This window comes from Hylobates moloch, unplaced genomic scaffold, assembly GCF_009828535.3.
Source record: "Hylobates moloch isolate HMO894 unplaced genomic scaffold, HMol_V3 SCAFFOLD_15, whole genome shotgun sequence".
NCBI lineage: Eukaryota > Metazoa > Chordata > Mammalia > Primates > Hylobatidae > Hylobates > Hylobates moloch.
In genome coordinates, this window is record NW_026652290.1 from 86,225,333 (window position 1) to 86,238,990 (window position 13,658).

The 13,658-nt window shown below is 39.8% G+C and overlaps 2 protein-coding genes across 5 annotated transcripts in view; one reads left to right on the forward strand and one right to left on the reverse strand.

Moving 5' to 3' along the window:
• Positions 1-1,030: 1,030 nt before the first annotated feature.
• Positions 1,031-8,393, reverse strand: MORN2 (MORN repeat containing 2). The gene is made up of 6 exons (XM_032176934.2): positions 8,223-8,393; positions 7,951-8,080; positions 3,479-3,529; positions 2,984-3,090; positions 2,115-2,251; positions 1,031-1,284 (listed from the first exon to the last, which is right to left on the reverse strand). Exons 1-6 carry the CDS (start codon positions 8,391-8,393, stop codon positions 1,182-1,184), a joined length of 699 nt encoding a protein of 232 aa, XP_032032825.2. The 3' UTR covers positions 1,031-1,181.
• DHX57 (DExH-box helicase 57) overlaps positions 8,127-13,658 on the forward strand; it is an 81,169-nt gene continuing 75,637 nt past the window's right edge. For 2 of the 4 annotated variants that reach the window (XM_032176938.2, XM_058428694.1), the window contains exon 1: positions 8,144-8,274. The gene's annotated coding sequence lies outside the window, so the exon portion shown is untranslated. Of the gene's footprint in view, positions 8,275-8,390; positions 8,503-13,658 lie in introns of those variants that run through there. The other 2 variants (XM_032176937.2, XM_058428692.1) reach the window with 2 other exon arrangements.

A 13,658-nucleotide genomic window follows, 5' to 3' on the forward strand; every position in this document is an offset into this window, starting at 1 on the left:
CACGCCTGTAATCCCAGCACTTTGGGATGCCGAGGGCGGGTGGATCAGGAGTTCGAGACCAGCCTGGCCAACATGGTGAAACCCCATCTCTACTAAAAATACAAAAATTAGCTGGGCATGGTGGCACGTGCCTGTAATCCCAGCTACACGGGAGGCTGAGGCAGGAGAATAAGCTTGAACCCAGGAGGCAGAGGTTGCAGTGAGCCGAGATCACACTGCTGCACTCCAGCCTAGGCAAAAAGAGTGAAACCCCACCTCAAAAAAATAAAAAATAAGAAAAATAAAATAGTCAAATTCATAGAATCAAAGAGTAGAATAATGGTTACCAGGGGCTGGGGTAATGGGAAAATAAGAGGTAACTAATAAAAGGCTGTGAAGTTTCAGTCAAGCAAGATGAATAAGCTCTAGAGATCTGCTGTACAACATTGTGCTTATAGTCAACAATAATGTATTGTACACTTAAAATTGTGTTCATTATCCTTAGCAAACTAACAGAACAGGAACAGAAAATCAAACACCGAATGTTCTCACTTATAAGTGGGAGCTAAATGATGAGAACTCATGGACACAAAGAAAGGAACAACAGACACTGGGGCTACCCAAGGATAGAGGTTGGGAGGAGGGACAGGATCAGAAAAAATAACTATTGGGTACTATGCTTAGTACCTGGGGGACAAAATAATCTGTATAACAAACCCTGTGACATGAGTTTACTGTATAACAAACCTGCACATGTATGCCTGAACCTAAAATAAAAGTTAGAAAATAATAATAAACAAATAAAATGTATTACAGCCTAAAAAAAAAAAAGTTTTTTTTTAAAGAGGTCAGATGTTGACCAGGACACACAAGCACAAATTAGAAAAAAAAAAAAAAAAAAAAGATGACAAAACTCAAACAGCAGATTGGAAATCAACTTTGCCAAGATTTGGATGGTTCTGCCATAGTTATTATAACAAGCAGACTGAATTGAATCATGTAATTTATTTTAAACTAATTGTTAAGACAATGAATATAAAGTTCAAAAAGGTGTAAGTAAGTGATGGTTTTATTGGCAAACTTATAGGGGTAGTGTATGAAGTCATTTCAAATAACAGATTAAGTTGCTTTTCTTACAACTAAAAGCTTCAATTACTACATTTCAACTTTAATTTAACATCACATCTACATGTGAAGCACATCTACATGTGAAGCTTTAATTTCAGGTCTGGAGCAGCTGTAAAATGAAAGTTACCACTCCATTCTAGTCCTTGGATATCAGTATATTCCCCTTCACCTTCCACCCTGTAATAGTAGAAAATAAGTTTTTCATTAACAAAGATGAATAATTTACAGTCCAGACATAAGATTTTCTAGCATAATATATACTATGTCTGAAGCACTATATCCTCTACTTTCAAGCTTTGCTTTTAAACCCAGCATCCTGCTTTCATATCCTACCAAAAAAAAAACCAAAAAAAAAACAAACCACGTACTATTCCAAACAAACACAAACAATTATTTGGTGTCCAAGATTTTAGGATCACATAATCTAGGTTCACACAAAACCAAAATAATGAGTTAAAAAAAATGAAAAGTTTACATTGGTTATCTAGCTTAATTACTTCACTTATTCAATAAATATTTCTTGACTATCAACGATGTTTGAGGTGCTGTGCCATCACACCTGGCCTCCAACAATTTTTAGAAACTATATCATAAAAGAATATTTAGAATTAAGTAAATACAGTATTTAAGCAGCTGGGCACAGTGGCTCATGCCTGTAATCTCAGCACTTTGGGAGGCCGAGGCAGGCAGATCACTTGAGGTCAGGAGTTCTAGACCAGCCTGGCCAACACGGTGAAACCCCATCCCTACTGAAAATACAAAAATTAGCTGGGTGAGGTGGTGCACGTCTTTGGACCCAGCTACTTGGGTGGCTGAGGCAGGAGAATCACTTGAACCCGGGAGGCAGAGGTTGCAGTGAGCCAAGATCACTCCACTGCACTCCAGCCTGGATGACAGAGTGAGACTCTGTCTCAATAAATAAATAAATAAATAAGTATTTAAGCAAACATACCAGAAAAGAATCTTTTAGAATTGCAGTGATTTTTTTTTTTTTATTTTAAGCTTACCTATTTTCATTGAAATTTCCAATATACTTTGCCCCATTTGGGAATGTGTAAGTCCCCAGTCCATGAAACATATTATCCTTAAATTGTCCTTCATATACTGCTCCTGAAAAATGCTCAAGTCTTCCAAAACCATTCATCTGTTTGTAACAAAGGAAATTACCTTAGAAACTAATCTTCAGTTTCCCAAGAACCTTTAAAAAACATACAAATATAAGTCTATCATCTGCTAATTATTACTTAATCAACTTTGTATTGTCCTTTATTTCCATAGTATAGATAACATTTTTATCATTTTCCTTCATCTGTATCTATCTGCGAAGCCCACTAAATCTAATGTTCTGGATCTGGGACATTTGAACATCAGGGGGTCCATGATGAAGATAATAGGGATCCTCAATATACCCTGAATGTATCAGAAACCTTAAAGTGCAACCAGTTTAGTTAGTTCAGGAAACCAGTACAAAGCAGTTGTTAAGAATTCAAATTTGGATTCAAGCAGACGTGGGCATACTTTCCTGTTTTATCATTTACTAGCTAGGCAAGAAACCTGAGCCTGATTTTCCTCATTTGTAAAATAGAGTATTAATGGTACCTATCTCATGAGGTTATTATGAGGATTAAATGAGAAAATTATGTAACGGATTCAGCTTTACTCAATGAATAGGAGATGAGAAAGATAATAACGATGATAAGCTCTCTGCAGTGAGTTTAATATTACTCATAAGTTAATATGTGTTAATATGATCATTTGTTATTTTTATTATATAGTCTACTCATTATAGGAGTTTTTGATTAATGGTGAAATGCCTGGAATCACTAAACCCACAGGGTTATTTATCCACTGCCAGTATTAAAAACAACAATAATACCTTGTCATCTTTCCAGCTTCCTGTGTAGACAATCCCATTAGGAGTGGTATGAATACCTATTCCATTTCTCTCGTAGATTCCAGAAGATGTTCTTGTACAGTCACCATCTAAACAAAGGAGAAGTACTGAAGATTATAAATGAGAATAGTTATGTCTGGGCCTAATCGCAACTACACCTCATGGGTTTCTTTGGCTCCCTGGCACTGAAACCAGTGAGACCGGAGATGAGTAAATCCACGGACATAGAACATCTTGTAACAATTGAGACTTAAGGGCCAGGAAAATTGACAGATCCCATAGATTTCCAAGGCATACCGTCTAGAGTTAACATTGGAGTTTTGATTTTAAAATCTCTTTATCTGTTAGGATTTCTGTTATTTTAGTTAATAAAGTTAATATCCTAATGGTAGTATTACAAAATTTAACGGTCTCAGTTTTTTATTCCTAAGCTATTTAATTTTCTGTACAGAAAAAGTAATTGAAGTGTATGCTTACCATACTTGTCTCCATTTGGAAAGATAAAGCTGATCTTATACACTTCTGAAGCTGTTTTAAAAGATTTAAAAAGAATGACATAAGTTTACTTTTTTTTTGATAGAGACAAGGTTTCACTACGTTGCCGAGGCCAGTCTCAAACTCCTGGGCTCAAGCGATCCTCCCACCTCAGCCTCCCAAAGTGCTGGGGTTGCAGATGTGAGCCACCACACCCAACCAAGTGTAAATATTCTTATGTCATAAGACCTATAACCAATGTGCTTTCAGCACTATCCAAATGGACTTACTTCTCAAGATCACATCATATAATGATTACTTGGCATTTCCATTGTCTAATGTAGGGTCCTGGGGAAATAAACAATTTTGCCTAGATGATCTCTTTTAAAATGTATTTATTATGATAGCTTTATTAATATATAATTCACACACCACAAAATCTACCCTTTAAAAAATACAATTTGATGTTTTTTAGTATATTCAGAGTTGTGCAACTATCATCACAATCTGATTTTAGAATATTTTAATCATCCCAGAAAGAAACTCTGTACCCATTAGAAGTTACCCATTATGACTCCCCTCAAACACCCCTCACCCCACAACCCCAAACCCCTGGCAACCACTAATCTACTTTCTGCCTCAGGGATTTGCCTATTCTGGACATTTCTTATAAATGAAATCATACAATATATGGTCCTTTATGTCTGGCTCTTTTCGCTTAATGTTTCCAAGGCTCATCCATGTTGTATCGTGTATCAGTACTTCATTCCTTTTTATAGCCAAGTATATTGTATAAATATGTTGTACAGAAATAGCATATTTTGTTTATTCATTCACCAGTTCATGGACATGTAGGTTGCTTCCAGTTTGGGGCCATTATGAATAATACTGCTATAAACATTGATGTACATTTTTAAAACATACAGCTTCCTAGGAGTAAAAAAAAAAATTGGTGTACAGATTTTTGTGTGGATATATTTTTATTTCTCTTTGGTAGCCCATATGATTTACTGATTGTCCCACAGAGGTAAGGTGGAGTGAGGAATCTTTAAATTGGCAGTAGGAAGAAATGGAAAATAAAGATAACAAGTGGGGAAGGGCTGGTAGGTCCACACAGAATGAGACTGGAATGGAAACCAAGTGAAAAAGGAAGAGGACCACAAGACTGAGGGGGACTCTGGGCCTCAGATCCCTGGACACTCAGTGGACTAAAACATTAGAAACTGTATTTTCCGATACTGAAGAAAACTTATGTAGACGGGGTATGCAGGCCCATCCTTCAGAATCACCTGAGATGCTTCTAAGTTTCTTCTCTCTACCCTACATCTACTGAATCAGAGTCTTTATGGGTGGGGCAAGGGAATTTAAAAATTAATTTAGGTGCCAGTTGAGAAAGGCTGGAGGCTCATCACTGAGGAAACAGAGTTAACACAATAGGTAGAAGACTTAAACTGTAATATCCTCAGAAAGAAAGGGAGAGTATTAGTATCGTTGAAATAGGAACAGGTGATTATAAAAAACAAAAAACAATTAGCAATCCAGGAAATGAATAATATAATTGGTGAAATAAAACTTCTTAGAAGGGATGAATAGCAGAATAGATACAATTGAAAACAAATTAGTGAACTGGAACATTAAGTTGAAAAATGTGCTTAGAAAGTAGCATAAAGTGTGAGTGAGATGGCTGGAAAAAAATTTTTTTAATTAAAAAAAAAGAAAGTAGCACAAAGAATTTTAAAAATTTTAAAAAACAGGCCGGGCGCGGTGGCTCACGCTTGTAATCCCAGCACTTTGGGAGGCCGAGGCGGGCGGATCACGAGGTCAGGAGATCGAGACCATGGTGAAACCCCGTCTCTACCAAAAATACAAAAAATTAGCCGGGCGTGGTGGCGGGCGCCTGTAGTCCCAGCTACTCGGAGAGGCTGAGGCAGGAGAATGGCGTGAACCCGGGAGGCGGAGCTTGCAGTGAGCCGAGATCGCGCCACTGCACTCCAGCCTGGGCGACAGAGCAAGACTCCGTCTCAAAAAAAAAAAAATAAATAAAAAATAAAAATAAAAAAAAATAAAAATAAAAATAAAAAATAAAAAAAAATAAAAATTTTAAAAAACAGTGGAAAGTGGATCCAAAATGCTGCTGTCAGTGTAATAAGAATTCCAGAGGGAAAGAATAAGGGATATTTGAATAAATAGCCAAATTTTTCTCAGAACTGAAGAAAATGACTGCTTGGACTACAAATGGAAACGAAGCAAAATCCCACACCTAGTCAGGTTACAGTAAAATTTCATGACATAAAGACCAAAGGCCAGTTAGGCCAGTTAAAAACAAGCAAACAAAAACCAGATTACCTACAATAAACTACAAAGGACTGACATTAGCAACAGTGGATTCTAAAAAAAAAATGGCACGATGTCTTTAAAATTCCGAGACAAAATTATTTTCAACCTAATATTCTACATCCAACGAAACTACCAGTCTAAAATCATGGAAACTGGCAGGCACACTGGTAGGATGAATTACTGGCTCATGCCTGGAATCCCAGCACTTTGAGAGGCTGAGGCGGGTGGGTTGCTTGAGCTGAGGAGTTCGAGACCAGCTGGGCAACATGGTGAAACCCAGTCTCTACAAAAAATACAAGAATTAGCCAGGTGTGGTGTTGCATGCTTGTCATCCAGGCTACTTGAGGGGCTGAGGCGGGAGGATCGCTTGAGCCCAGAAAGTGAAGGCTGCAGTGAGTCTGATCACACCCTGCCCTCCAGCCTGGGTGAGACAGCAAGACTCTGTCTTAAAAATAAATAAATAAAAAAGAATTAAGTTTTAAAAATAGAATCTGGTGGCTCATGCCTGTAATCCCAACACTTTGGGTGGGTGAGGTGGGAGGAATGCTTGAGCCCAGGACTTTGAGACCAGCCTGGGCAACACAGTGAGATTCAATCTGCACCAAAATTAAAAACTAAAAAAAAAAAAAAAAAAAAAGAATCTGTAACTAAAACTCAGGTAATATCAATATGGAAATGGTGTGGAGGATAGAGAGCAATCTTGCTAGAATTCTGATCTCCTTTAGGGTTAAATATAGACACTAACACTAAATCTTAGAAAAATATGAATTTAGTTATGTTTGCTCATTTTTTCCCTATAATTTCTAAGATTTGGTTGTGGATAAAGGGTGAAGTATGGTGGTATATAGAAATTGCCATGTATGCTCATTAATTAGTTATTTACATGTCTGCAAGATTTGAAATTCCAGGAGAGCAGGGACACAGAACTACTTTCTTTCTTATTTTATTTATTTATTTATTTATTTATTTATTTATTTATTTTTTGAGACAGAGTCTCGCTCTGTCGCCCAGGCTGGAGTGCAGTGGCTTGATCTCGGCTCACTGCAACCTCCACCTCCCGGGTTCACGCCATTCTCCTGCCTCAGCCTCCCAAGTAGCTGAACTACAGGCGCCAGAGCTACTTTCTAAGTGTTTAACTAATGATAATTAACTAGATTACCAGATCTGCTTGTAGTTTCCCACAGATGCCATGCTGTACTCTGGGTGGAACACCCTTCTCTTCTTTACCTGGTTAACTGCTATTCATCCTCAATAGTTGGCAAAATAGAGTGTAGTAGTTAGGGATTCATGCTCCGGCATCGGACTACCTAGCTTTGCATCCAGACTCCACCATTTTCTTTGGCCTTGGACAAATAATTATCTTATGCCTCAGATTCCTCATCCTTAGATGGGGCAAATTAAGTAAATGAGCTAATCTAGTTAAAACACTTAGCCCAGTGTCTAAACTCTGTAAATATTAGCTATTGTTTTCTTGTAGCCCCAGCTCAGGTGTGGGCTCTCCCACAAAGACTTTCCTCTCATTACTTGTCAACTTCAGACTCCTTCAGGAACCCCCACGGCACTCTGGGCCTATTCCTACTGTAGTACTTAAGGTTCTATTAAAACCATGCTTTTGGATCGGGATCCCCTATCCCACCCAGTTCCTCCAGGACACGGATGGCAGATTAGTCAAATCTCTTGTCACCCTACTGTCCGACTCCGTATTTAGTACTAATAGTAACAGAACGTCTAGTGAATGAAGGGCACTTCGGAAGGAATCGTTAAGTGCCTATGAAGCAGAACATTAAACGTAATCATATCAGAAAATGGACTGTTTTCAATTGCCGCTAAAATGTTCTACATTCGAAACTTGGGAATGTCAGAGCTAGAGGGAACCTCACAGAGACCGCCCGGCACCGTAGTGGAAACTGAGGCCCAGGGAGGTTGGCACGCGCCTCGGGTGTCTCAACAGCGAATTAACAACAGAATCAGAGCTAGATTCCCAGACCAGAGGTTCCCCCGTGCCCCTCGGCTAGACGGTCAGGAAACATGTCACACACCCACAGGAGTTACCGGGAGCCAAGCAGGTTCTGACTCCACGCTAGTTCGACTTAAAGGAGCCCTTCTCTGCCTGGGTCGTTAGAAGGAGGGGCACTCACTTGGCCGAGAGGTGTTAGAGAAATCTTCCAAACTCTGCGACTCCCCGTGGGCCGCCAGCTCTGCGGCCGGGAGAGAACTAGGCGCTAGGACAGCTCCAGGTGCGACTTGGTTGCTGGGGCGACCGGGCACCTCTCACCCGGAAGCGAATACGCGAGGGGCTGAAGCTGAGCCAATCAGAAGGCGCCGGGGCTGTGCCGCTGCAGCTGGGCCGCCGCAGGGCTGCTCTAAGTGAGAACCGTGAGGGTGGCCAAGCCCAGTTTGGACCTCTGACCCTTGGGCAGCACCTCCCGACAGCCGGCTCGGGACCCAACTCTGCGAGCCAGGTACGTCTTCCACTTCTGCGGACAAGTGATGCGCGTTGTGCGCACGGTCTGCGCGTCACCCTGTTTGTCAGTGTGTCTGCCGCCTCCTGCTCCAGGAGTGGTCGGGATCTGAGGAGCATCGCGGCCCAGTGTGTTTCATTCTGTCTGCCTGGGGCCGGTGAATCTGGACCAGCAGGATCCCAGGCCCTGCTACCGGACCAAGGCGAGCTCTGCCGCTGCAAACTGCAGGTGGGGGCCGGCGGGGGCGGGGCGTGAAATTCAGGCTTGGAGCAGGCTAAGGAGTTGATTGAAGGGGTCAGGCTCCGTTCCCTGTCTCCGTCTGTGTGGCTTTTTTGGGGAGAAGAGTGGGGACGATGTGAGTTCGAAAAAGGATACGAGATCTGGATATCTGGATAGAGCTGGATATATTGTGATCAGTCAGAGATCTGCCTGGGAGGAGAGTAGTGTGTAGTCACTTTTCAGTGCCTTGGCTATCAAACAAAGAATACTCTTACAGCCAGACTTAGGTCCCTGTATCCATGGTGAAGAAAGATAGTTGGAATCTTCCCGGGCTGGATGGAATAGATAGTGGAATCTAACCACGTGGATTATACAACCTAATTCCTATTCCTGCAAAACTCTGGGAGAGTGGTATTGGAAAGCATTACAGTCAGTAAATCTTCGTTTCAAATGTTAAGCGCATGTCTCAGATCTAGTTGTAAAAGTAACATTTAATGGGTTGGTGTGAGACAACTTGTTTTGAATCAGAGTAAGTATCCTCTTGCTTTTTCCTAATGTTTCTCAGTACACAAATTCACCTAGGCTGCATGGTTTTTGAGATGAAGTTCTAATCTGTCTGATTTGTTATTTCCTTTCCCTAAATTTTAGAAATAATAGGTAATTATGGCCAGGCGCAGTGGCTCAAGCCTGTAATCCCAGCACTTTGGGAGGCCGAGGCGGGCGGATCACGTGGTCAGGAGATCGAGACCATCCTGGCTAACACGGTGAAACCCCGTCTCTACTAAAAATACAAAAAAATTATCCGGGCGTGGTGGCGGGCGCCTGTAGTCCCAGCTACTCAGGAGGCTGAGGCAGGAAAATGGCGTGAACCCGGGAGGCGGAGCTTGCAGTGAGCCGAGATTGCGCCACTGCACTCCAGCCTGGGTGACAGAGCGAGACTACGTCTCAAAAAAAAAAAAAAAAAGAAAAAAGAAATAATAGGTAACTATTGGTGCACAACCTTACAGAATTCAGTCTGAGCTGTTATTTTTCTTGCCTGTTAAGATTTTAATGACTCTACATTTTTGTGAGTAAAGTTGACATTTGAACAACATGGGTTTGGACTACACGGTTCCACTTATAGGTGGATTTTTTCCAACCCAACACAGATTGAAAATACAGTATTTCAACTAGGCACAGTGGCTCATGCCGTTAATCTCAGCACTTTGAGAGCCCAAGGTGAGACGATTGCTTGAGCTCAGGAGTACCAGACCAGCTTGGGCAGCAAAGCGAAACCTCATCTCTACTAAAAAATGTTTAAAGTAGCTGGGTGTGGTGGTGCGCCTGTGGTCCCAACCATTCAGGAGGCTGAGGCAGGAGGATTGCTTAAGCCTAGGAGATCAAGGCTGCAGTAAGCTATGATCATACCACTGTACTGCAGCCTGGGTGATACAGCAAGATCCAGTCTCAAAAAAAAAAAGAAAGAAAGAAAAAAGAAAAGACAGTATTCCTAGAATGCAAAACCCACATACAGAGGGCCAACTTTTCCTCTATGCAGGTTCTACAGGGCTGACTGGAGAACTTGAGTATCTGTGGATTTGGGTATACATGGGGGTTCTGGAACCAATCCCCTGTGTATACCGAGGGATGACTATTTCATGGCTCATTCTCTCAATTTCTTCCAGATGTCCTTTAAAATCTCAAAGGGGCCTTACCCAATCACTCTATCTAAAATAACCACCTCAGGGTTTTTTTTTCCTTGATAGCACTTAAGTAATAATATATATATATTTGTTTAATGTCTGTCTTACCCTCTAGAAGGTAAGCCTCATGAAGCAGAAATTTTGTCTTTTTTGATGTTATATCCCCAGGATCTGGCACATAATAAGTGCTCAATAAATATTTGTGGAATGAACAAATAGATGAACAAATCTCCATTCCCACATAAGTCATTTTTTCAACCTTCAATCATTCATTCCACAAATAGATATTGAATTCCTACCATATGCTAGACACTGTGTTAAGGGTACAGTGGTAATCAGACATAGTCTTGTTTTCAAAGAGCTTTCTGGGAGTAGAAAGGAGAGACAAACTTAAGATAAACACTGAATACATATGTATAATCATCAAGAATTTTGAAGAAAGAAATACGTAGGAAGACCTAGTTTAATATACACATATTTGTGAGTTTCCCAAATTTTTTCTAGCTTTTGATTTCTAATTTCATTTTGGTTGGAGAACATAGTTCATATTATTTCTTTCTTTTTAAATTTATTGAGGTTTATGGCTGGGCACGGTGGCTCACACCTGTAATCCCTGCACTTTGGGAGGCCAAGGTGGGCGGATCACCTGAGGTCAGGAATTTGAGACCAGCCTGACCAACATGGTGAAACACCATCTCTACTAAAAATACAAAAATTAGCCGGGGAGCATGGTGGTGGGTACCTGTAGTCCCAGCTACTCGGGAAGCTGAGGCAGGAGAATCGCTTGAACCTGGGAGGCGGGTTGCAGTGAGCCAAGATTGTGCCACTGCACTCCAGCCTGGGCCACAGAGCGAGACTCCATCTAAAAAAAAAAAAAAAAAATGTATTGAGGTTTCTTTTATCACCTACCATGATCTATCCTGGAAAATGTTTCATGTGTCCTTGAGAAGTATGTATATTTTGTTGTTGGGTGGAATGTTCTATAGACACCTATTAGGTCTAGTTGGTTAGAGTGTTGTTCAAGTCTTTTATTTCCTTGTTGATCCTCTGTCTAGTTGTTCTACCATTATTAAAAGTGAGGTACTGAAGTCTCCTACTATTATTATTGAATTGTCTAATTCTCCCTTCATTTCTGTCAGTTGTTGCTTTGTGTATTTTGGTGCCTTATTATTAGGTACATATGTGTTTTTAATTGTTATCGTTTCCTGATGGGTTAGCCCTTTTATCATTAAGAAATATCCCTATCTCTAGTAACATTTTTTGCTTTAAAGTCTGTTTTGTCAGCTATTAACGTAGCCACTCCACCTTTCTTGTAGTTGCTGTTTGCAGGATCATCTTTTTTCATCCTTTTACTTTTCATTTATTGTGTCTTTGAATTTAAAGGGCCTCTCCTGCAGACAGAATATATTTGGATCCTGTTTTTTAATCCAGTCTGACAATCTCTGTCTTTTGATTGGACTGCTTTATTCTCTCACATTTATTTTTATTATCTGTATACTGGGAATTACATCTAATTCTATTCTACTTTTGGATGTCTGTGTGTCTCAATGTCTTATTTTTTCTTCTGTTCTTTATGCTTTCATTTGCATTTAGTCATTAAGTGAATATTTTCTAATGTAGTATTTTTGTGATTGCTTTGGGGTTTATAAACAGCTTCAGATTTATACTAGCTTAATTCCAGCAATATTGCTATGGTTTGAATGTTTACCCCCAAAGTTCATGTGTTAGACCTTTAATTTCCAATGCAACAGTGTTAGGACGTGGGGCCTAATAACAGGTAATTCGATCATGAGGGCAGAGCCCTTATCAATGGATTAATGTCACTAGCATGGTAGTGGGTTAGTTATAGCAAGAATGAGTTATTATAAAATAAGTCTGGCTGCTGGTACCTCTCTCTGTATTGTGCCCACTTCTGCCTTCCATCTTCCACCATGAGATGACACTTGGCAGATGCCAGCATCATGCCCTTGGACTTCCCAGCCTCCATTACCATGTGCCAAATAAACTTCTGTTGTTTATAAATTACCTAGTCTGTGGCATTCTGTTATAGCAGAAAACAGACTGAGAGATACATAGAAGTATTACTTTTATATAGCTCTATTCCTTTCCTCCTTTTTATAGTATTGTTATACATATTATATCTATTAATGTTATATACCCAACTATACTTGTTACAAGTATTACTTTACTGTCTGTAGTCATTTTCTCAGCACAGTACAATTATGCTCCCACCAATCTTCGTTGTGCTGTTATTGGCAAATATATTACATACATATTACCTTCTTATAGGTTACAGGCCCAACATTGCATCATGTACATATTATTTTATATAATTGCTTTTTAAATCATTTCAGAGAAAAGAAGAAACAATACATTTATACTGGTTTTCAAATAAATAACTGTCCAATATAAATGTGGATTTTTAAAAATAATTACTCAATTACCTTTAACAGTACTGTTTGTTTTTTCATGTAGATTTAAATTACCATCCAGGGACACTTGCTTCAACTTGAAGAACTGTTAGTATTTCTTGTGAGGTGGGTCTATTGGCAACAAATTCTCTCAGTTTTGTTTGTCTGAGAAAGTTTTCATTTTACGTTCATTTTTGAAAGATAGCTTTCCTGGATTTTTGGTTAACTATTTTTTCTTTTCTTTTCTTTTCTTTTTTTTTTTTTTTTTTTTTTTGAGATGGAGTCTCGCTCTATCACCCAGGCTGGAGTGCAGTGTCATGATCTTGGCTCACTGCATCTTCCGTCTCCCAGGTTCAAGCGATTCTTCTGCCTCAGCTTCCCGAGTAGCTGGGACTACAGGTGCGTGCCACCACGCCTGGCTAATTTTTTGTATTTTTAGTAGAGATGGGGTTTCACTGTGTTAGCCAAGATGGTCTCGATCTCCTGACCTCGTGATCTGCCCACCTCTGCCTCCCATAGTGCTGGAATTACAGGCGTGAGCCACCATGCCCAGCCCTATTTTTTTCTTTGAGTACTTTAAATATATATGTCATTACCTTCTGCCCTCCATTGCTTCTGTGAAGAAATCAGTCATTAATTTTATTGGGGTTCCCCCTTGTAAGTGATAAGTTGTTCTTCTCTTACTCCTTTCATGATTTTCTCCTTGTCTTTTGACCTTCAACATTTTTATTGCAATGTGTCTATTTTGTGGATCTCTGTGTTTATTTTCTAATAGTTGGAGCCATTGAGCTTCCTTTTTAATAAATCAGAAAAATTTTCTACCATTATTTCTTTGAATATTTTTTCTGCTCTTTTCTTTCTTTCCTTTCCTTCTGGTATTCTCATTATATGTATATGGTACCCTTGATGGTGTCCCACATTTTTCCAAGGCTCTGTTCACTTTTCTTCGTTTATCATTCTCTCTGTTTTCAGCTTGCATAATCAATGTCAGTCTGTCTTCAAGTTCATCAGTTCTTTCTCTTGCTGGTTCATGTTTATGGTTGAGCTTCTCTAGTGAATTTTTAATTTCAAT